The 22,607-nt window shown below is 50.5% G+C and overlaps 2 protein-coding genes across 2 annotated transcripts; one reads left to right on the plus strand and one right to left on the minus strand.

Annotated features, from left to right (window-relative positions):
* Nucleotides 1–2,028: 2,028 nt before the first annotated feature.
* Nucleotides 2,029–2,985, minus strand: LOC127396228 (olfactory receptor 14J1-like). Its single transcript, XM_051643847.1, has one exon. It carries the CDS (start codon nt 2,983–2,985, stop codon nt 2,029–2,031), a length of 957 nt encoding a protein of 318 aa, XP_051499807.1.
* Nucleotides 2,986–16,695: 13,710 nt separating this feature from the next.
* On the plus strand, nt 16,696–17,661 carry LOC127396229 (olfactory receptor 14J1-like). Its single transcript, XM_051643848.1, has one exon. The coding sequence runs from the start codon at nt 16,696–16,698 to the stop codon at nt 17,659–17,661; it is 966 nt and encodes a 321-aa protein (XP_051499808.1).
* Nucleotides 17,662–22,607: the final 4,946 nt, after the last annotated feature.

A 22,607-nucleotide genomic window follows, 5' to 3' on the forward strand; every position in this document is an offset into this window, starting at 1 on the left:
AGTTGTGTCTCTGGACTTTGGAAGGGCCTTTGACACCATCTCCCACAGCCTCTCCTCGAGAAGCTGGTGGCTCAGGGCACAGACAGCTGCACTCTCTGCTGGGTACAAACCTGGCTGGCTGGCCCAGCCAGAGAGTTGTGGTGAATGGGGCTGGATCCAGCTGGCGGCCAGTCCTGTTCAGTGTCTTGATGAATGACCTAGATGAGGGGATGGAGGGCTTCCTAAGGAAGTGTGCAGATGACACAGAGCTGGGAGGAAGGGTTGATTTGCTGGAGGGTAGGAAGGCTCTGCAGAGAGACCTGGACAGACTGGATGGATGGGCTGAGGCCAATGGGATGAGGTTCAACAAGGCCAAGTGCCGGGTCCTGCACTTTGGTCATAACAACCCCATGCAAAGCCACAGGCTTGGGGAAGAGTGGTTGGGAAGCTCCATGGTGGAGAAGGACCTGGGGGTGCTGGTTGACAGCCGACTGAACATGAGCCAGCAGTGTGCCCAGGTGGCCAAGAAGGCCAAGGGCATCCTGGCTTGTATCAGGGATGGTGTGGCCAGCAGGAGCAGAGAGGTGATGGTGCTCCTGAACTCAGCCCTGGTGAGGCCACAGCTTGAGCACTGGATGCAGTTCTGGGCCCCTCACTGCAAGAAGGATGTCGAGCTGCTGGAGTGTGTCCAGAGGAGCTACCAAGTTGTGAAAGGAGGTTGTAGGGAGGTGGGATTGGCCTCTTCTCTCAAGTGAATAATGACAGGACAAGAGGAAATGGCCTGAAGCTGCACCAGGGGAGGGTTAGAGTGGATATTAGAAAGAATTTCTTTACCGAAAGAGTGATTGGGCAGTGGAACAGGCTGCCCAGGGAGGTGGTGGAGTCACCATCCCTGGAAGTGCTTATAAGAAATGTAGATATAGTGCTTAGCAACATGATTTAAGCACTGAACAGGTAAATTAGGTTATGGCAGGGGGATTTAGGTTACGGTTGGACTTGATGATCTGCAAGGTCCCTTCCAACCAGGATGATTCTATGATTCTAAGGATATTAAGCTTACTGTGAGCCCCCTTTGCTGCCCTAAGGATCTTGAACTCCACCATTTCATGGTGGCTACAACCAAGGCTGCCCTTGAGCTTGGCATCCCTCACCAGCCCTTCCTTGTTGGTGAGAACAAGGTCCAGCACAGCACCTCTCTGCCTTGTTTCCTCGATTCTTCAAAAAACTCTGGGATTCGGTCAGAAGAAACCTCACAGAGTTTTACCCAGAGAAGCAGTCAGTCCTTTGCCAGGGGCAGAATCATCCCCAGAATGAGGGCTGGCTGAGAGCTGAGCAACTCAGCAGTGACCCTGAGAAGAAGGGCCTGGGCATTCAAGGAGTGTCCCAGGAGCCAGTGGTGTGTGCTCAGAGTGATAAGGCCAGTTGCAAATAGGGCAGCAGAGTGACTGCATCATTGGGAAGGGAAGAGCCATGGGTGTCACCTCCCTGGATTGTGTGAGGCCCTTGACGTGGTCCCTCAAAACATCCTTCTCTCTAACCTGGAGAGAGAAGGGTTTGATGTGTGGACTGCTCAGGGGATGAGGAATGGGTGAGATGGTCAGATCCAGAGGGCAGTGGTGAATGGCTCAGTGTCCAGATGGAGATGGTGACAAGTGTCCCTCAGGGGTCCGTCCTGGGACCAGTCCTGGTTAATATCTGTATCAATGACCTAGAGAGCTGAGTGGTGCAAGTGACATGGCTGGGGGACAGGATGCCATGCAGAGCAGCTAATTTGGGTTACTGGACAGCCAAGGACTCAGAGCAAGTGTTAGAAACTTTAATAATGGATCAAGAGGAAACAAAGCAGGTCCGTGTCTCAGTTGTAGCGACACAAGTGCAAACATCTTTGCAGGAACAAAACCATGGATGACAATAACAACAGCAGTAATAATAAACAAAATAATAATACTAACAATAAATATAAACAACAAACCCCCACAGAGCAGAATACCAAAAAACCAAAAACAAATTAGCAAACAAACAAAAACGATGCAATGACATAAAGTGGAGTCATTTCTGGAAAGAGGCTTTAAGTCTCTCACTCTTGAACAATGAAGAAATCACTTTCCTGAGGGCGTCCTTGAGCTCCTGGTTCCTCATGCTGTAGATGAGGGGGTTCAGTGCTGGAGGCACCACTGAGTACAGAACTGCCACCACCAGGTCCAGGGATGGGGAGGAGATGGAGGGGGGCTTCAGGTAGGCAAAGATGCCAGTGCTGATGAAGAGGGAGACCACGGCCAGGTGAGGGAGGCAGGTGGAAAAGGCTTTGTGCCTTCCCTGCTGAGAGGGGATCCTCAGCACAGCCCTGAAGATCTGCACATAGGACACCACCATGAAGACAAAACAGCCAAAGTATAAAAAGGCACTGAACACAAGAAGCCCAAGTTCCCTGAGGTAGGAGTGTGAGCAGGAGAGCTTGAGGATCTGGGGGATTTCACAGAAGAACTGTCCCAGGGCATTGCCCTGGCAGAGGGGCAGTGAAAATGTACTGGCTGTGTGCAGCAGAGCATTGAGAAACCCAGAGGCCCAGGCAGCTGCTGCCATGTGGACACAAGCTCTGCTGCCCAGGAGGGTCCCGTAGTGCAGGGGTCTGCAGATGGCCACGTAGCGGTCATAGCACATGATGGTGAGAAGGTAAAACTCTGCTGTGAGGAAGAAGACAAAGAACAAGAGCTGTGCAGCACATGCTGAGTAGGAGATGGCCCTGGTGTCCCAGAGGGAATTGGCCATGGCTTTGGGGAGGGTGGTGGAGATGCAGCCCAGGTCGAGGAGGGAGAGGTTGAGCAGGAAGAAGTACATGGGGGTGTGGAGGTGGTGGTCCCAGGCGATGGTGGTGATGATGAGGCCGTTGCCCAGGAGGGCAGCCAGGTAGATGCCCAGGAAGAGCCAGAAGTGCAGGAGCTGCAGCTCCCGCCTGTCTGCGAATGCCAGGAGGAGGAACTGGCTGATGGAGCTGCTGTTGCACATCCCAGCCCTTTCCTCACGAGGTGCTGCCAGAGGAGGAAAGCACACTCACAAGTCAGGACAGCCCTGAGCAAATCTCTTCCCATTCCCTCCCTTCACACCCCAGCCCCTGAAAACAGACATTGTCTCCTTTTTTACAGAACCTTCTTGGATCTCCCTGGCTGGAGCTCTGGTCATGTGGGTCAAGTGTGCTGTGAGGAGCTGAGCTCCCAAGGAGCTCTCCCTGCTCCACAGCAGGGGGGAGCTGGGAAAAGTATGTCAGCTTCAAAAATACCCTCTTTTCCTCATCTGTGATCCACTTGTGCATATTCCTGTAGGAGAACCTCCACGAAACTCCTACAGCTGTGGTGCCACCAGCAGAGCTGGCTGGTCCCAAGCCCTCCAGCCCAGCATGTCCAGAGAAGCTCAGCTGGGCTGGGCCCAGCGGTTTTGCTGCCCTGGCCACAGCTGCCTGAGAGCTCCTGCAGAATGGGTGTCTGAGCTGCACCTTAGACACCCTTGTCCTTAGGGAGCCTGAGGGGAAGGGCAAGGACAGCACAGGCAGCAGGGCCAGATGGAGAAATGCCCCGATGCTCCCAGAGAGGGAGGACAGGCACCCTGAGGTGGCACTTGGACGCTTCTCCTCCGCAGGGATCAAGCTGCTAAGCAGGTGAGTCAGGCTGAGATCCCAGTGCCTTGGAGCCAGGAGCTCTGCTGTGGAGCAGAGGAGACCAAGGGCTTGCTGCGGGGAAGGGACCTGACTGCAGCTGCTCCTGCTGGAAGCTGTCCCCACCTCTCCTCCCTGGCCCTGCTCACAGCCCCATCCCACCCAGCCTGTGCTCAGCTCTGCCCTGCAGAGCCCTCCTGGCAGCAGGACCCTGCCCAGGGGCAGCTCTGTGCTGGCCACTCCTGAAGAGGAGACCAGATCAGCCCTGGGGAGAGCACAGAGCTGAGGGCAGTGCTTCCTGCAGGCAGAGGAAAGGCTGAAGGCACTTTCTCAGGGGCCTTGACAAACCTGCTCCTCTCTCCCTGCAAAGCTGCAGGAGTCTGGGTCTCCTGTCCAAGCCAGCAGCTCCAGGACTGGTTCCTCCCCCCCGCACAGAGGGGCATGCAAAGAGACACTCACCATGCCCAGGGCTGTGAAGATGTCTCCTTCAGCAGCTCTCAGCCCTCCTGCCCCTCCTGCCTGCCTTTATCCTCTCTCCCTGCCTGGCTCCTCTCCCCTGCTGCCTGCAGGCAGTGCCCTCAGCCCCTGCTGGGGCTCCTCTCCACCAGGCAGGCTCAGCTGCACACTCCCAACTTTCTGCAGCATTAATGGGTCCCAGGGAGGACCATTACCAGGAAAGGCTGCACAGGGGCTGCTTAGAGCAGGAACCTGGAAGCACTCATGGCAGGCAGGGAAAGGCCATGGCAAGGTGGCTCTGATGAGCAGTGAAGCTGAAGAAACCTCTCCAGAAGCCAGAGTCAGGTGCAAACTCCAGAGTTTCTGGCAGTGTGAAGGGGTCCCACTGAGGGACATCCCTGACAAAGCTGCCTGGGCTCTGGTGAGAGCAGGAACCTGGAGGCCCTGCTGACAGGCAGGCAAAGGCAAGGACAAGATGGCTCTGAGCTGGAGTCAGCCTGGCTGGGGGAGATGATTCCAAGGTGCAAGCCCTGACCCAGAGGCCCTGGGAGAAGAGATCCTGCCCCTCACACGTTGCTCAGGGCTCTGCCCGGGCACTGGGATGTGGGGATGTGCAGTGCCTGGAGCAGGACTAGGAGACACTCTTTCTCAGGCTCACAGGTGTGATGAGGAGCCCATGGAGTCCTGCTGCTCTCATGAGAAGGTGTCTCCTCGTAGGCAGCAGCTGCAGAGAGAAGCTCCACAGCCCAGGAGATCAAGACCTGGGCTGGGGGCTCTCAGCCATGGCTGTGCCCCCAGCTGTCCCCACCACAGGCTGTCCTACAGTGTCTGACTCCTGCAGCTCTTTCCCTGCAGGCTGTGGACATCCCCCTGCTTCCCAAACTGGCCACCCATGGTGATGTCATGGCCATACATCCCATTTAAGGCTCTACTGCCCCATTGTGATGTCATGGCCATACATTCCATACAAGGCCATATGAGGTACTGAGGCCTGAACCAAAGAGGACCTCTAGAGGAATCTCACAACCCAGCACTATATATTTATACATATTTTGATGACAATCTCTAACTATCAGGTACAACACTTACTGTGTAGCTGTAACCAGCAGACAGATCTCTCTTTATTTAGAGGCACGCTGCAAGGCCATGAAACCAGACATCTGGCCTTGGGGAGACTGATGTGGTTCAAGCCAAAATAGAGAGAGATACCACCCACCCACCCCCCTTTGGCCCAGCCAGTCACTAGACTGGTTTTGAAATGAGTCCCACGAGTCTGACTCAAGTCTTCCTGGAAGGACCATCTCCTTCATTCCTTCCATTTAGCAGCCCTTGTACACGTCTCAGGAGAACAGCAGTGGGTTTATTGTCTCAGGTTCTCATGTCCTCTTTATAAGATCACACTAGAGAGACCACAGGTGGCATCCAAGTGGGTCCTGCCTCTCTTGCTGCTGTCTCCTAGCAGGACGTGTCCCCTTCATGGCTGCAGCACCAGCCTTCCCATCTCTCAGGCATCTTATTCCTTCCCTCAGTCATTTCTTCCATGGCTGAGGTGTGGAACTGATGGGGATCAGAGATCATGTCTCCATACTGTCGTGCTTTGAAAGCCACTTCACTCACAGTTGGTCCTTTGTAGTCATCAAATCATCCCCTGAAGGAGAACATCTGGGCATGTGCTGCTGGCACAGCCTGCACAGACCTCTGGAGCATTTGTGTGTCGCACAGAAGGTCACCAGGATCTGTAACCCCTTGTTATCATAGATCACCTCTGGCACAGCCAGTTCTCTCAGTTTTCAACCCGTCAGTAGATTCAGCAGAAGTGCAGCCCATTGCTACCTGAGGGATTCCTGCCCTCAGAGCTGGAATCTTCAACATTCACCAATGAATTTAGAGCCTGGGCTAAAGATACAGCCCCATGTCAGGAGTCAATAAATTGTTGTCATGGTTTGACTCAGGATGGGCCATTAAAGCAGAGACAACAATACTCTCCATCCCCTCCCCCTCCCACCCAGGTGGGGAAGGAGAGAGAGAAAGAGGAGAGAGACTTTCTGGATTGACAACTAAATTTGACAGCTTGAATTAAACACTCCTGATAAAAGAATCTATGTACAAATCTATACAAATATGTGTAGGAATGAGTGTAAAATCCAGACCTCCTGCCCCCACCCCCAGCAACTCCCCCAGCATCTCCTGGGCTGTGAGCAGCTCTGAAATGTCCCAGAGCTGTTGCAGAGAAGGCAGAGCAGACAGGAGCTGAGGGGAGAGTGATGAGGGGCAGGAACACTTTAAGTCTAGGGCTCAGTAGTGATGGAGAGGTGGAGTCCTCCCTGGATGCCGGACATGAGCAGAAGAGAAGGGAAGAAGAAGAAGGAAAGGAGAAGAGGCTTGAATTCCACGATCCCTGACTTTAGATATGGGATGGAATACTCTTTTGGCCAGGTTTGCTATGTGTCTAGTCTGCTCCTCCCTACGGGAGGTTTGGAGATACGACTTTTCTGCTCCTTTACTATCCAAAGCAGCAGATTCAATAAGCAGAGCAAAGTGTCCTTGGTGTCTTGGCACTGTCTAGAAATGATCCAGAGTTATCAATCCACTAGCTGGAAACTTGCTGCTCCATAAAAAGATTTCACTGAAGAAAAGAAATCAGGTAAAGAAAATTGTCTTCATCCTGGCTGAAACCAGGACCCATGGATGGGTTTGCCTCTGCCTGAGGCAGGACTATCCCAGACTGCCTTCCCTAACAGACTCTTCATGTGCACCACAGGGACTCTACCCCCTTCTGAAGGACGTGGAAGCTTGGATTGGGCAGGGACAGCTCAATTGATAGGTCCTCTAGTGTTGAGTAGGTAGCTTTTGCTAAATATGTGTCCCAGTGTCAGAATGTCCCACCACCCCTTGTTCTCAGTGTGTTCCATTGCTTCATTAGATGTTCCTAGAGGCTGGTGCATGATGGGGGCTGTGATACACCCACTCAGGGCCCTTTGGCCCAGTCTGACTCCATCCTTGCTGGGTACCATGTCACATAGGACTTGTTTTCCAAAGGCCAGGACAGTGTGTGGGTGGTGGCAGGGGACACAGCAGATGTTTCCAGCCATCCGGTGGTTCCTTCCACCTTGGTGAGCACATGGCACTTGCCTTGGTGGTTGGTGGCAGTGTGATATGATCCATGTGCCAGACCTCCCCAGAGTTCTCTTTCAGCCATTGTCCTCCAAAGCAGGGAGGCTGGAACTGCTGGGCTTGTTTGATTGCAGCAGGTGTTTCAGGGCCCCTGAATGCCAGAGATGTCTGTTCCATCCATGGGTTCAGCGGGGAGAAATGGTGAGGACTGTCATTGTTAACAGTCTCCAGGAGGTTGCAGCTGAAGGACAGAGGTGACAGCAGTGCTGACTCTGGATCCCGGGTCAGTCTCACCATCAGGGTCACACAGCCCAGCCCAGTGATGCCCTTGAGCCAGGCTCCAGAGGTGACCACCAGCACCTCCAGAAGCATGGAAGGTGTGACATCCCACAGCTCTCATAACAGCTCAGAGAGCAAAGCAACCAACATGGTGCCCAGTGACTGTGAAACCAGTGGGTTGAGTTGAGAACTGCTCAATGATTTATGTGGGAGGCGACGGGAGAGATGCAACCGACCATGATGAGTGATCAGCAAGTCTCGTTTATTGACTCCAATCAGGCAGTATTTATGCTCTCAATAATGAAGCTCATACATAGTGGAAAGCTAAGCTCACCATTGGCTAGCTATTAATGTTAACCACGCCTTTGATTACATTATTGTAGTTAGTGTTCCCAGGCTAGCTTTCTCACTCTCATGTCCAAGTTTCCCTCTATCATATCTTGTTATTGTACAGCAGTTTGGTGCTCAAGGACATGCTGTCCTGGTTTCTTGCAAAACTCCCTTTTCTCAGCTCTTACAATTAACCAGCTGTATCATGTCTACGTGACCTTTCTCACGCAGCCAGTCTTCTGCAAGGCTCTCCACATTTCCCGTTTTCTTTGTGGAGCATTCGATTGGCCTGAAAGGCTTGATTTAACATGCGATTAATCATTTTCTGTAAGCAGCTTAGTATACATGGTAATATTAACAAGGCTAACAAAATCATTCCAACAGTAATTAAGGCATATTGTATGATTCCTCTTAGTCAAGGGCCGAAACCTAGACCTTTGAGCCAGCCGTCAAGGCCTAGACCTATGTCTTGTTGTAAACGGTTGGTAAGCTGTTGGAGTTTTAACAACTGGGCATGGATTGACATTGAGTGATCAGAAAGGTTCATACAGCACATTCCTTCAAAGTCTTCATAGCCGTGTCCTTGTGCTAACAATAAAAATCTATAGCTGCCCGATTTTGCAGCGTAGTGTCGCACACCGAGTCTACATCTAACAATAATTGTAAAAGAGCGACAGAAGTCATCTAAAGGCACATCTACTAAACATGTAGAGAAAGGGTTACCTGGCGAGGACAAAGATAGGCATATTGCCTCTTGACCTGTTTTGTTGGCTAGAGTGACCCATATGTTTTCTTTTGGTTGAGCTGGGACCCATACGGCAACTCCTGAAACAACAAGAACACCTATAATTGTTAAAACAAAAGTCCTCATTGTCTTCTGGCGTCCCTACGCCAGGCGTTGTTCTGTAACAGGTTCCTGTGGTGGTGGGCTGAGCGCATCGACAGCATCCAACACTGGCTTAGTCCATCTTGCTGGGACCCAAAGTGGACCTGTTGGGGTGGAAACACAAAGATACCCTCGACCCCAATATAAGACCCTTGCTGGCTCCTGCCATTGACCTGTTTTGGGGTCTCTGTATCTAACCCTCACATTTTGCTCCTTTTGTCCTGTCAGAGGAACATGATGCTTGATGGCAGCAGGTTCTTTATTTTCTCCAAAAACACAGAGAAAGTTTAGCACAAAGAGACATTTTAGCAACCTTCCCTGAAGATCTTTCATGTCAGAGAACTTCTTTAGATATCTCTTCAAAGTGCCATTGGCTCTTTCTACAATTGCTTGCCCTGTTGGAGAGTTGGGGATACCTGTGATATGTCTGATCCCCCATGACTGCAGAAATTCTCTAACCCTTTTGCTAGAGTAGGCTGGGCCATTATCTGTTTTTATCAGCTGTGGTGTTCCCATTACCGCAAAACAGCTACTGAGGTGCCTTTCCACATGTATGGCCTTCTCCCCAGCCTGAGCGGTGGCCCATAGAAAGTGACTATAGGTATCCATATCTGCTCTGGCTCCACTCCTGTGACTTGCAGCGCTCGTTCGTGCCCCTTTTTCACTAAATCTGCCAACATTTCAATTTTCTGATAAAGGGTTCTATGTTGTCGCAATGGGGGAGAAATCCATTCTAATACCCATACCTCCCCCGTTTTCTTTTGCTGCTGAGCTAAGGCACCCAATAGATATTTAGGGCCACACCAGATGATGAGCTGTATCGGGAGCGTAAAGTCCCGTCTGCGTACACTGCCGCAGAGCACACAGTCAATTATTTGTTGTAGAGCAGCTTGTTGCTCTGCCGTGACCGTGACTGGTTGCATGGGGTCAGTACCCTTGAGCAGAGGCCTCAGCTGGTCCAGCAATTCATTAGGTATGCCGACAACAGGGCGCAGCCATTGTAGGTCTCCTAACAGCTGCTGAGCATCATGTAGCGTAGCTATTCGTGTTGTTAATTGCAGTTTTTGTGGGGACACTGTTGAATCTGTGAGCATTCACCCTAAATACTTCCAGGGCGCCGACATTTGGATTTTTTCTGGGGCTACTACCAGTCCTTGTTTGTTTAATGTTTCCTGTATTATTCTAACGTGATGGTCAGAAAATGATTGCTGCTGCGCAATTAATTACTTTGACAGTGGCCTCCAATTACCTGCTGTAAGGAGTCCCTGGGGAGGCTTTGTCAGCAATAGCCCTCAGTGGGGCCAATCACTGCTTCAAGGCACTTTCAGTTTTGCTTCTGGCTTCCTGAGCACTTTGTTCAGTCTTCCCTCAGCACCTGAGGATCATGGACTCAGCACCAAACACACCCTGGGAGTCATTAAAGTGCAGAGAGCCCTAACGAGCCTTTTGTCTCCCTGTCTCTTCAGGTCTTCAAGACCCTTACAGCTCCTTGGGAGCATTTTCATCATGTAGTTCAGGAGGAAGATTTCAGACAGTACCTCAAAAATGGGGGTTATTTCAAAGGGTATTTTGGATGATTTTCAGTTGAGAGAAGAGCTGATAGAAGCATTCTCCAAGTGATATTGGTCTAGGGTGTCTTTTTTAACACTTTATTATTTTTTAAATACTGTTTTAAGATATTTAATAACAAAAGAGTTTTAAAATGTATGCTCAGCAAATGCAATTATACAACATCTAAGATAAAAATACAACATCATGAAATACAGCATAATGAAGTATAACATCACTGTTATAGATTGTGGCCCAATAATTGACAGGAACCAGCCCAATTAATCACATTAGTTTATTAAGCAAGCGGCAGCAAGCAAAGCAGCGCTGGGCGGCCGGGGAGTCTTTGCTCCGCCAGCGGCGCGCACCCGCTTCCCGGGAGTAGCTGATTATATGCTCTTCTGGTTCCCGTGTATGTGTCATTCCTGGTATATTCTGTGTCCGAGCGACGTGTTGCTGGGGGGTCGGTCTTATCCCGCCTCCTGGTGGTCGTGAGGCTGAAGGCTCCTCATCTTCATCGGTGTCCTATGGGTGACCCTTTACAGCGTATCGCACAACTTAGCTCTTCCCTTTGAAGTGTCAAAGCACACCAGATGCCTGTGATTTAGGTATGTAAAGTGTCAAAACATTATAATTTTTCACCAGCCTTTAAGAAAGCCTGATTTGATTAACAAGCAGGATTTTATTCATTACAATCCCTCCTTTTTTTTTACCATTTTGTTCATCAGATCTTTGGAGTTCAGCGTGACTTAAAGCTAATGTTTCTTCCATTGCTGATTCCTTATCTAATGGCTTGGATTTAGCCCTGATAAGCATTAAATGGGCAGCTTCCAGTCTGCCCTTTACAATTTCAATTACTTTGTTCAATATACAAGGGCCAAATGTTAATCCCAAGATTAACAGTATCACGGGTCCCGCGATGGTAGACAATAGCGTAGTCATCCATGGGGAATAATTGAACCAAGATTCATACCAACTTTGCTGTGCTTCTCTTTCTTTCTTTTTTCCAATCCTGCTCGTAGTTTTCTCATGGTGTCTCTAACTACTCGAGTGTGATCTGCGTATACGCAGCATTCCTCATCTAGAGCAACACACAACCCCCCTTGCTGTGCAAACAATAAGTCCAATCCTCAACGGTTTTGTAATGCTACTTCTGATAAGGATCTCAGGGAGGCTTCTAAAGCACTAATAGATTTCTCTACTTCTTCCATTAGGTATCCCCTTATCCGACGAGAGGGATATTTACAAATCAGTGACTCCCCCTCTATCGGTTCCAGGTTCCCAGTACCGTATTCCCCAAGTTTTTCCCAGAAGCCAACCCTCATCAACAGGTTGTTGTTTTAAAATGTATGCTCAGCAAATGCAATTATACAACATCTAAGAGAAAAATACAACATCATGAAATACAGCATAATTAATTATTACATCACAAAATATCTACAATACAGACATCACTTAAAAAGTAGAATGTTTCAAATATTTTTAAAGCAGTTATGAAGGAAAATACAGCTCTGAAACTGAGGTGAAGCAGCAACAATATTTTTATGTTTTACTTGCATTTGTTTAACATTAATTTTAGAACAAGTCTGACTAATGATTTATTTGGCTTTATCTGACTGTTAGTTTTTCATTTCTCATCTTGTATTGAGTTGCCTTTATCTCTGCTCTAAGCTGAGAAGCCACAAAAGAGAGCCTTTCAAATAAGGAAAACCAAGCCATTTTCATTAGGCACATGATGAAAGATTCCTCCTTAACTACATGATGAAAAGACTCCAATTAGCTGTTCAAGTCTTGAGGACCTGAAGATCATGACAGGAAAAGTCACAGCTCGTTAGGGTTGTTGTATTTTAATGAGCCCCACAGTGTATTTGGTGCTGAGTCCATGAACCCCAGGTGCTGAGAGATGGATGAATCAATGAATGAATGAATGGTTGGTTTTGAGAAGCCAGAAGCAAAACTGAAAGTACCTTGAAGCAGTGATTGGCCCCACTGAGGGCTATTGCTGACAAAGCCTCCCCAGGGACTCGTTAGAGCAGGTAATTGGAGGCTGTGATTGCAGGGAGGCAAAGTCCCTGTGCAGGTGGCTCTGAAGCTAAGAATTCTTAGTGTCTTTATTTATTCTATGAAGCAGTGAGGCCAAACTCTGAGCCCCAGGCAATAGGAAGGCAGATCCTACCCCTCACTTGTGGGTCAGGACTCTTCTTGGGGGCAGTGGGTGGGAGGATGAGCAACACCAACTGTAGGAAAACTGTGCAACACCTCCTGGCTACCCCAAGAAGGGACAAGGAAGAAACCAAGTCCAGAGCCTCAACACAAAATTTTGCCTGGTGGTCATGAGACAATGGCCCTTTCTAAAGCTGTCCTTCCAGGTGCAGACTGTCTAGACAAAGGCCATTTCCATTCCCATCCTGAGTCAAACCGTGACAGCAATTATTGGTGCCCAACGTGGGGCTGAATCTTTAGCCCAGGCTCTAAAGTCATTGGTGAATGTTGAAGATTCCAGCTCTGATGGCAGGAATCCCTCAGGTAGCAATGGGCTGCACTTCTGCTGAATCTACTGACGGGTTGAAAACTGAACAGACACTTCCTGCAAAGTTTCTGCTGCAGCTTTTTCCCAAGATGCAGTTGTACATGTGGTGTGCAGCTGGGATCATCCTGCTCTGTGGAGCTGCTCTGCTGATTCTTTTATGTAGATGTGATTGGTTCATGTATGTGATTGTTTTTTATTTATAAGACTGTAGCCAAAGCCATCATCTCTCCTGTGAGAAGATATTGAGTGCTCACAGGGGTTTTGATACTGATCTATAGGGTGGCAGTGTGTAGTAAGGGCTTTGATGTGAACAGAAAGGTCCATGTTGGTAATGGCAGGGTCAGCTTTACCTCTGCGTTTTGTCTCGGGCTGAATCTCCCAGCTCTGGATCTGAATGGCAGGTTTCAGTAGGGATGCTTCTGCTGAATGTTTAGAATGTTCTGTGGATGGTAGAGCAAGATGTTGTTCCCCTCACTGCCACTCCCCCCAGGCAAGGCTGCTGCCACCACTGCTGCTGCTGCAAAGACCAAGGCCACTCGCCCTCCATCCAGTGAGTAAAGGTTCATCCTGTCATCAAGGGAAAGGCAAAGACAACTGGTCCCAGAGCTCATCCCTGTCTGAAATCTCCACAGCTTCCACAGGACCAGGAAGAGAGTGATGGAGAAGATTCTTCTCAAGCAGATGGAGGAGCAGGCCCTTCTCAAGCAGATGACAACGATGACCTTGTCCAACCTTTCTCTCTAAAGGAACTGCACCTCATGAGAAAGGACTTGACCCTCCATGAAGGTGAGCCCCTTCTGCCTTGGTTGCTCTGCTGCTTTGATAGTGGGGCTGAAATCTATGACATGGACGAAAGAGAAGGCAGGCAGTTGGGATCCCTGGCCAGAGATGCTGCATTGATAGAGCACTTGGGAGTAAGGCAGGAACTCCCAGCCTGTGGAGCCAACTTCTTTCAGCTGTGAGGCAGAGATACCCCCACAAGGGTGACATCGACTGGCGCCGAAGCAGAACAGCCACTCTTGAGAGAGACATCACGTGTCTGAGAGAACTGGCTGTGCCAGAGGTGATCTATGATAACAAGGGGTTACAGATCCTGGTGACCTTCTGTGCCACACACAAATGCTCCAGAGGTCTGTGCAGGCTGTGCCAGCAGCACATGCCCAGATGTTCTCCTTCAGGGGATGATTTGATGACTACAAAGGACCAACTGTGAGTGAAGTGGCTTTCAAAGCACGACAGTATGGAGACATGATCTCTGATCCCCATCAGTTCCACACCTCAGCCATGGAAGAAATGACTGAGGGAAGGAATAAGATGCCTGAGAGATGGGAAGGCTGGTGCTGCAGCCATGAAGGGGACACGTCCTGCTAGGAGACAGCAGCAAGAGAGGCAGGACCCACTTGGATGCCACCTGTGGTCTCTCTAGTGTGATCTTATAAAGAGGACATGAGAACCTGAGACAATAAACCCACTGCTGTTCTCCTGAGACGTGTACAAGGGCTGCTAAATAGAAGGAATGAAGGAGATGGTCCTTCCAGGAAGACTTGAGTCAGACAATGGGACTCATTTCAAAACCAGTCTAGTGACTGGCTGGGCCAAAGGGGGGTGGGTGGGTGGTATCTCTCTCTATTTTGGCTTGAACCACATCTGTCTCCCCAAGGCCAGATGTCTGGTTTCATGGCCTTGCAGCGTGCCTCTAAATAAAGAGAGATCTGTCTGCTGGTTACAGCTACACAGTAAGTGTTGCACCAGATAGTTAGAGATTGTCATCAAAATATACATCTATATATAGTGCTGGGTTGTGAGATTCCTCTAGAGGTCCTCTTTGGTTCAGGCCTCAGTACCTCATATGGCCTTGTATGGAATGTATGGCCATGACATCACAATGGGGCAGTAGAGCCTTAAATGGGATGTATGGCCATGACATCACCATGGGTGGCCAGTTTGGGAAGCAGGGGGATGTCCACAGCCTGCAGGGAAAGAGCTGCAGGAGTCAGACACTGTAGGACAGCCTGTGGTGGGGACAGCTGGGGGCACAGCCATGGCTGAGAGCCCCCAGCCCAGGTCTTGATCTCCTGGGCTGTGGAGCTTCTCTCTGCAGCTGCTGCCTACGAGGAGACACCTTCTCATGAGAGCAGCAGGACTCCATGGGCTCCTCATCACACCTGTGAGCCTGAGAAAGAGTGTCTCCTAGTCCTGCTCCAGGCACTGCACATCCCCACATCCCAGTGCCCGGGCAGAGCCCTGAGCAACGTGTGAGGGGCAGGATCTCTTCTCCCAGGGCCTCTGGGTCAGGGCTTGCACCTTGGAATCATCTCCCCCAGCCAGGCTGACTCCAGCTCAGAGCCATCTTGTCCTTGCCTTTGCCTGCCTGTCAGCAGGGCCTCCAGGTTCCTGCTCTCACCAGAGCCCAGGCAGCTTTGTCAGGGATGTCCCTCAGTGGGACCCCTTCACACTGCCAGAAACTCTGGAGTTTGCACCTGACTCTGGCTTCTGGAGAGGTTTCTTCAGCTTCACTGCTCATCAGAGCCACCTTGCCATGGCCTTTCCCTGCCTGCCATGAGTGCTTCCAGGTTCCTGCTCTAAGCAGCCCCTGTGCAGCCTTTCCTGGTAATGGTCCTCCCTGGGACCCATTAATGCTGCAGAAAGTTGGGAGTGTGCAGCTGAGCCTGCCTTGTGGAGAGGAGCCCCAGCAGGGGCTGAGGGCACTGCCTGCAGGCAGCAGGGGAGAGGAGCCAGGCAGGGAGAGAGGATAAAGGCAGGCAGGAGGGGCAGGAGGGCTGAGAGCTGCTGGAGGAGACATCTTCACAGCCCTGGGCATGGTGAGTGTCTCTTTGCATGCCCCTCTGTGCGGGGGGGAGGAACCAGTCCTGGAGCTGCTGGCTTGGACAGGAGACCCAGACTCCTGCAGCTTTGCAGGGAGAGAGGAGCAGGTTTGTCAAGGCCCCTGAGAAAGTGCCTTCAGCCTTTCCTCTGCCTGCAGGAAGCACTGCCCTCAGCTCTGTGCTCTCCCCAGGGCTGATCTGGTCTCCTCTTCAGGAGTGGCCAGCACAGAGCTGCCCCTGGGCAGGGTCCTGCTGCCAGGAGGGCTCTGCAGGGCAGAGCTGAGCACAGGCTGGGTGGGATGGGGCTGTGAGCAGGGCCAGGGAGGAGAGGTGGGGACAGCTTCCAGCAGGAGCAGCTGCAGTCAGGTCCCTTCCCCGCAGCAAGCCCTTGGTCTCCTCTGCTCCACAGCAGAGCTCCTGGCTCCAAGGCACTGGGATCTCAGCCTGACTCACCTGCTTAGCAGCTTGATCCCTGCGGAGGAGAAGCGTCCAAGTGCCACCTCAGGGTGCCTGTCCTCCCTCTCTGGGAGCATCGGGGCATTTCTCCATCTGGCCCTGCTGCCTGTGCTGTCCTTGCCCTTCCCCTCAGGCTCCCTAAGGACAAGGGTGTCTAAGGTGCAGCTCAGACACCCATTCTGCAGGAGCTCTCAGGCAGCTGTGGCCAGGGCAGCAAAACCGCTGGGCCCAGCCCAGCTGAGCTTCTCTGGACATGCTGGGCTGGAGGGCTTGGGACCAGCCAGCTCTGCTGGTGGCACCACAGCTGTAGGAGTTTCGTGGAGGTTCTCCTACAGGAATATGCACAAGTGGATCACAGATGAGGAAAAGAGGGTATTTTTGAAGCTGACATACTTTTCCCAGCTCCCCCCTGCTGTGGAGCAGGGAGAGCTCCTTGGGAGCTCAGCTCCTCACAGCACACTTGACCCACATGACCAGAGCTCCAGCCAGGGAGATCCAAGAAGGTTCTGTAAAAAAGGAGACAATGTCTGTTTTCAGGGGCTGGGGTGTGAAGGGAGGGAATGGGAAGAGATTTGCTCAGGGCTGTCCTGACTTGTGAGTGTGCTTTCCTCCTCTGGCAGCACCTCCTGAGGAAAGGGCTGGGATGTCCAACAGCAGCTCCATCAGCCAGTTCCTCCTCCTGGCATTCGCAGACAGGCGGGAGCTGCAGCTCCTGCACTTCTGGCTCTTCCTGGGCATCTACCTGGCTGCCCTCCTGGGCAACGGCCTCATCATCACCACCATCGCCTGGGACCACCACCTCCACACCCCCATGTACTTCTTCCTGCTCAACCTCTCCCTCCTCGACCTGGGCTGCATCTCCACCACCCTCCCCAAAGCCATGGCCAATTCCCTCTGGGACACCAGGGCCATCTCCTACTCAGCATGTGCTGCACAGCTCTTGTTCTTTGTCTTCTTCATCTCAGCAGAGTGGTCCCTTCTCACCATCATGTGCTATGACCGCTACGTGGCCATCTGCAGACCCCTGCACTACGGGACCCTCCTGGGCAGCAGAGCTTGTGTCCACATGGCAGCAGCTGCCTGGGCCTCTGGGTTTCTCAATGCTCTGCTGCACACAGCCAGTACATTTTCACTGCCCCTCTGCCAGGGCAATGCCCTGGGACAGTTCTTCTGTGAAATCCCCCAGATCCTCAAGCTCTCCTGCTCACACTCCTACCTCAGGGAACTTGGGCTTCTTGTGTTTAGCCTCTTTTTTGCATTTGGCTGTTTTGTCTTCATGGTGGTGTCCTATGTGCAGATCTTCAGGGCTGTGCTGAGGATCCCCTCTCAGCAGGGAAGGCACAAAGCCTTTTCCACCTGCCTCCCTCACCTGGCCGTGGTCTCCCTGTTCATCAGCACTGGCATCTTTGCCTACCTGAAGCCCCCCTCCATCTCCTCCCCATCCCTGGACCTGGTGGTGGCAGTTCTGTACTCAGTGGTGCCTCCAGCACTGAACCCCCTCATCTACAGCATGAGGAACCAGGAGTTGAAGGAAGCGGTGTGGAAACTCATTACCAAATGTTTTCCTGAATTTCTAGTGTGTCCATCTTCCTCAACATTTGACTTATAACTCATTACAGGCCCTGCTTTTTTCATCTTTTGTTGTTGTCATTCTTTTTGGGTGAGCTTTTTATTTTCTGGATTGCTTACTTTTGATAATACTCTCCACAAAGAAATGTGGACACTCACTTCTGCATCATTACCTTCCTCACTATTGTGACCCAACAACAGTGTAAATAAGGAGCTATACTCCTTTTCTGCCTCAACAATTAAGTATCTTGCACTGACTTGTCTATCTAAGACCCAAGCAACTAAAACTGAAAAATGCCTTTCGGCTTTGGTTCCCTGCCAAGTTAGAGGGCAAAAGATGGACCCAAAAGCTTCCTTGGGGAAAGCAAAATGGGACAGTCATGGAGTCCCTGATACATGGAATGGGCAATTGTCCTGGTTTGGGCCCAACACGACAACAAAGGAACAGCCCCATGGCCGCTCACTCAGCTCCCCCCTCACACACACTCTGGGATGAGGAGAACAAAGCTCATGGGTTGAAACAAAGGACAAGGAGGGTTCTTCACCAATTAAGGTCCTGGGCAAAACAGACTCATCTTGGGGAAAAAAATAATAATTTGATTTCACACTAATCAAACACACCCAGGACACGGACACACACAGAGCAGGGCTTGCATATGTTACCCCACCCCTCCCTTCTCCCCAGGCCCAAATCCCTTTGTTCCCGGTTTCTCTCCCTCCTTCCCCCCAGCAGCACAGGGGGATGGGGTTTAGAGTCACTTCACAGGCTGGTGGTTCCTGCTGCTCCTTCCTCCTTCCCTGCTTCCCCACGGGGTCCCTCCCATGGGAGAGAGTCCTCCACCAACCTCTCCTTCACGATTCCTTCCCACGAGGTCCGGAGCTGCTCCAGCCTGGGCTTCCCACAGAGTCACAGCTGCATAATCAGAGTCCACAGGCAGCAATTCCACTGGCCACAAAATCCAAGTCTACTGGCCAAGTTCACCCCTCCTGGGGCCTTCAGGGAATGTTCCACCATGTTCCTCCATGACTGCAGGGGGAAAGCTGCCCTCTCCCCATGGGTTGCAAGGAAACTTCTGCTTGGGCACCCTCTTCCCCTTCTTCCTCACCATCCACCAGCATTGCTCTCCCTCTCCAGCACAGCTCTTCCTCCTTAAGTGCTTCTCAGATGTTATCTCAGTTCTTTCTATTGTCCCTCTAATGGCTCCTTGGCTGGGTTTGGAGCAGGGGGAGCTTCTCAGCTTCTTGCCAGAGCCACCCTTGGGCCCCTTCCCGCACTACCAAAACACCCCACCAAACCAGAACAGGAATGTTCCCAGCTCCTAGATAAATCTCTTCCTCCTCTGTCTCTCATGACCGGTGTGATGTTTGTGCTTGGGAAAACTCTCATCATCATGCTAGTGGTGGCAAACCAGCATCTTTACACCTCCATGAGCTTCTTCTTGGCACAATTTTCTTCCCTGAAGACCTTCTACAGATCCACCATACTGCCCCAGCTGATGGCCAGCTTTGTGACTGTGGACACCACCATCTTTGCTCATCACATTGTTGGTACTCTTTCCTACATCTGTGGTGTGTACAGACAATTTGCTACTGCTGACCACATCCTACCATCAGTACTGGGCTGGGTGCCACCTCCTGCTCTTCAGAGGAGTCACGAAATGGGGCATCTGTCTCCAGATGACAGCTGCACATTGCTGTGGGAAACTGTTCTTTTCTTCCCCACATCAGTCTAAACAAAATGCCTTTTCAGCCAGCGAAGGCCTCTCCTGATTATCCCCAGCTAAGGGACTAAACCAGACTTGCTTCTCAAGGACAACTGAACCCAAAACAACAGCTGTGGCCCGGGACAGAAAGGATGGGCGACAAGCCACCCTGTGCCCCTGGCAGTCACCGCCCTAACGTGGGGCTGATGGACGCTCGTTGGCTCTGGGCAGTGACACTGACTGGACAGGTGGGTCAGGGGGTATCAAAGGGGCGAGGGCAGCAGGTGGGCCCTTCCCTCCTCCCTGAGGCCCGTTCGGACGCTTTCTGCCTGGGACACCCCCCTGCTGCGGACACTGGTGCTGGGACCCTGCCTGCCTGCCTGCCCCGGGTCCAGCCTGAGCCTCAGCGCCGAGCGTGCCGGGGTCCCGAGCCCTGGGGTCGGGGCCGGAGCCCCCTCCCCGTGTTGCTGCCGCTGGAGGGGAAACCAGCGGCCGCTGCACCCGCTGCCGAGAGGCTGCCCCTCCGACACCACGGACCTGCCGTCCTGCCTGGCCAGAAGGGGCCACCGACCAACCCTGCCGCTGGGAACGGAGCCTGGGGACAGGCTGGGGGTGACACCACCTCACACACACACACACACACACACACACACACACACACAGCACAACCTCTTCAGCAGGACTGACGTCGGGTTTCCTTCCCTCCTCCCTCCTCCCTTTGCTCCTTAACCCTCTCCCTCAAAAGCTCAGGACCTCTTGCATTGCCTCCCTAAAGGACACTTTCTCACCACACACATATTGATATCCCTGGTAGCCATTCACATTTGCATTGTCCCTAAACATCATCCCTGGGTTTGTGTTAACCCTTAATAAACCGATCAGTTTGTGGAGCAAACCTTGGCTTCAGAGGCAATTTCTGAGCGTGGTGGGGTGGGGGTGCTTTCTAACTCCCCCCCTGAAATACGGCCCCGCGGTGGCCGTTCCTCCGTGAGAGGCAGCGCCGCGTGTGACCCTCGGGCTCATTCACAAACCCCTCCACATCGAGAGGGGGGAGTCGCAAAAGGATCCTGACAGCCGGGAGCCCCCGGTACCGGCTTGCAACAGGCTACCAACGGGTATATAGGTGATGCAGATGCTGTAAGTGCTGGTGCAGAAAATCATCATCTATTTTCACATCACCCATTTTGAAGTCATCCATTATGACATCACCAACTATGATGTCACCCATTATGACATCACCCATTATGACGTCACTCATTATGACATCACCCATTATGATGTCATCAATTATGACGTCACCCATTATGATATTACCAAGTATGACGTCACTGATTATGACATCATCTATTATGACATCTTCCGTTATGACATCATCCATTATGATGTCATCTACTATGTCATCACCAACTATTACATCACCCCTGATGACATCACCAACTATGACATCACCCATTATGACATCACCAACTCTGATGTCACCCATTGTGACGTCACCCATTATGACATCATCCATTATGACGTTACCTATTATGACATAACCCGTTATGACATCACCCATTCTGAAATCATCTATTATGACGTCATTCATTATGATGACACCCATTACGATACCTCCAATTATGATGTAATGCATTATAATGTCTTCCATTATGACATCAACAACTATGATGTCACCCTTTATGACATCATCCATTATGACATCATCTATTATGATATCTTTCATTATGACATTACCCATTATGACATCATTCATTCTGACGTCATTGATTATGACGTCATGAACTATGACGTCGCTGATTATGACATCACCCATTATGACGTCACGAACGAAAACGTCACCAATTATGATATTATCCATTATGACATCACCCATTATGACGTCATACATTATGACGGCATCCATTATGATGTCACCAATTATGATATATTGAATTATGATGTCATCCATTATGATGTCTTCAGTTATGACATCACCAATTATGACGACACCCATTATGATATCATCCATTTTGATGTCACCCATTATGACGTCACCGATTATGACGTCACCGATTATGACGTCACCGACGATGACATCAACGATCATTACATCATCCTTTATGACATCATCCATTATGACATTATCCATTATGACATCATCCATTACGACTACATCCATTATGACCCTACCGACTGTGATGTCACCCTTTATTACTTCATTCATTATGACGTCACACATTATGACATCACCCCTTCTGATGTCACCCATTATGACATCATCCATTATAATGACATCCATGATGACATCAGCAATTATTATGTCGTCCATTATGACGTAACCCATTATGACATCATCCATTATGATGTCTTCCAATATGACGTCACCCATTAAACCTCGAATTATGATGTCATCCATTATTATGTCATCCATGATGACATCACCAACTAGGACGTCACTCGTTATGATGTCACCCATTATAACATCACCCATGATACTGTCACATTTTATGACATCACCCATTATGACGTCGCCCATTATGACGTCACCCAGTATGACATCATCCATTATGATGTCACCAACTATGACCTCACCCATTATGACATCACCCATTGTGACGTCACCCCTTATGAAATCACCCATTATGACGTTACCTAGTATGACATCATCCATTATGACGCCACCCATTAAGATACCTCCAATTATGATTTCTTCCATTATGACATCACCAACTATGATGTCACCTTTATGACATCATCCATTCTGACATCACCAATTATGATACCTTCAATTATTATGTCATCCACTATGTCTTCCATTATGACATCACCAACTATGACATCACCCTTTATGACATCATCCACTATGATGTCACCCATTATAACAACACCAATTATGACGACACCCATTATGATATAATCCATTATGATGTCATCCATTATGACGTCACCTATTATGACGTCACCCATTATGACGTCACCAAGCATGACATCACCCATTATGATATCATCCTTGATGACATCACCAACTATGACGTCAACCATTATGATGTCACACATTATGACATCACCAACTATGACCTCACCCATTATGACATCACCCATTGTGACGTAACCCATTATGACATAATCCATTATGACGTCTTCCAATATGACATCACCCTTTATGGTACCTCCAATTATGATGTCATGCAGTATGATGTCTCCATTATGACATCACCATCTATGACATCACCCATTATTATATCACCAACTATGACCTCACCCTTTATGACATCACCCCTTCTGATGTCACCCATTATGACAT

The sequence above is a fragment of the Apus apus genome, unplaced genomic scaffold, assembly GCF_020740795.1.
Source record: "Apus apus isolate bApuApu2 unplaced genomic scaffold, bApuApu2.pri.cur manual_scaffold_34_ctg1, whole genome shotgun sequence".
In the NCBI taxonomy this organism is placed as follows: Eukaryota; Metazoa; Chordata; class Aves; order Apodiformes; family Apodidae; genus Apus; species Apus apus.

Excerpts from the sequence above, each read along its gene's own strand:
- LOC127396228 (XM_051643847.1), bottom strand. The coding sequence starts at position 2,985 with ATGTGCAACAGCAGCTCCATCAGCCAGTTCCTCCTCCTGGCATTCGCA.
- LOC127396229 (XM_051643848.1), top strand. The coding sequence starts at position 16,696 with ATGTCCAACAGCAGCTCCATCAGCCAGTTCCTCCTCCTGGCATTCGCA.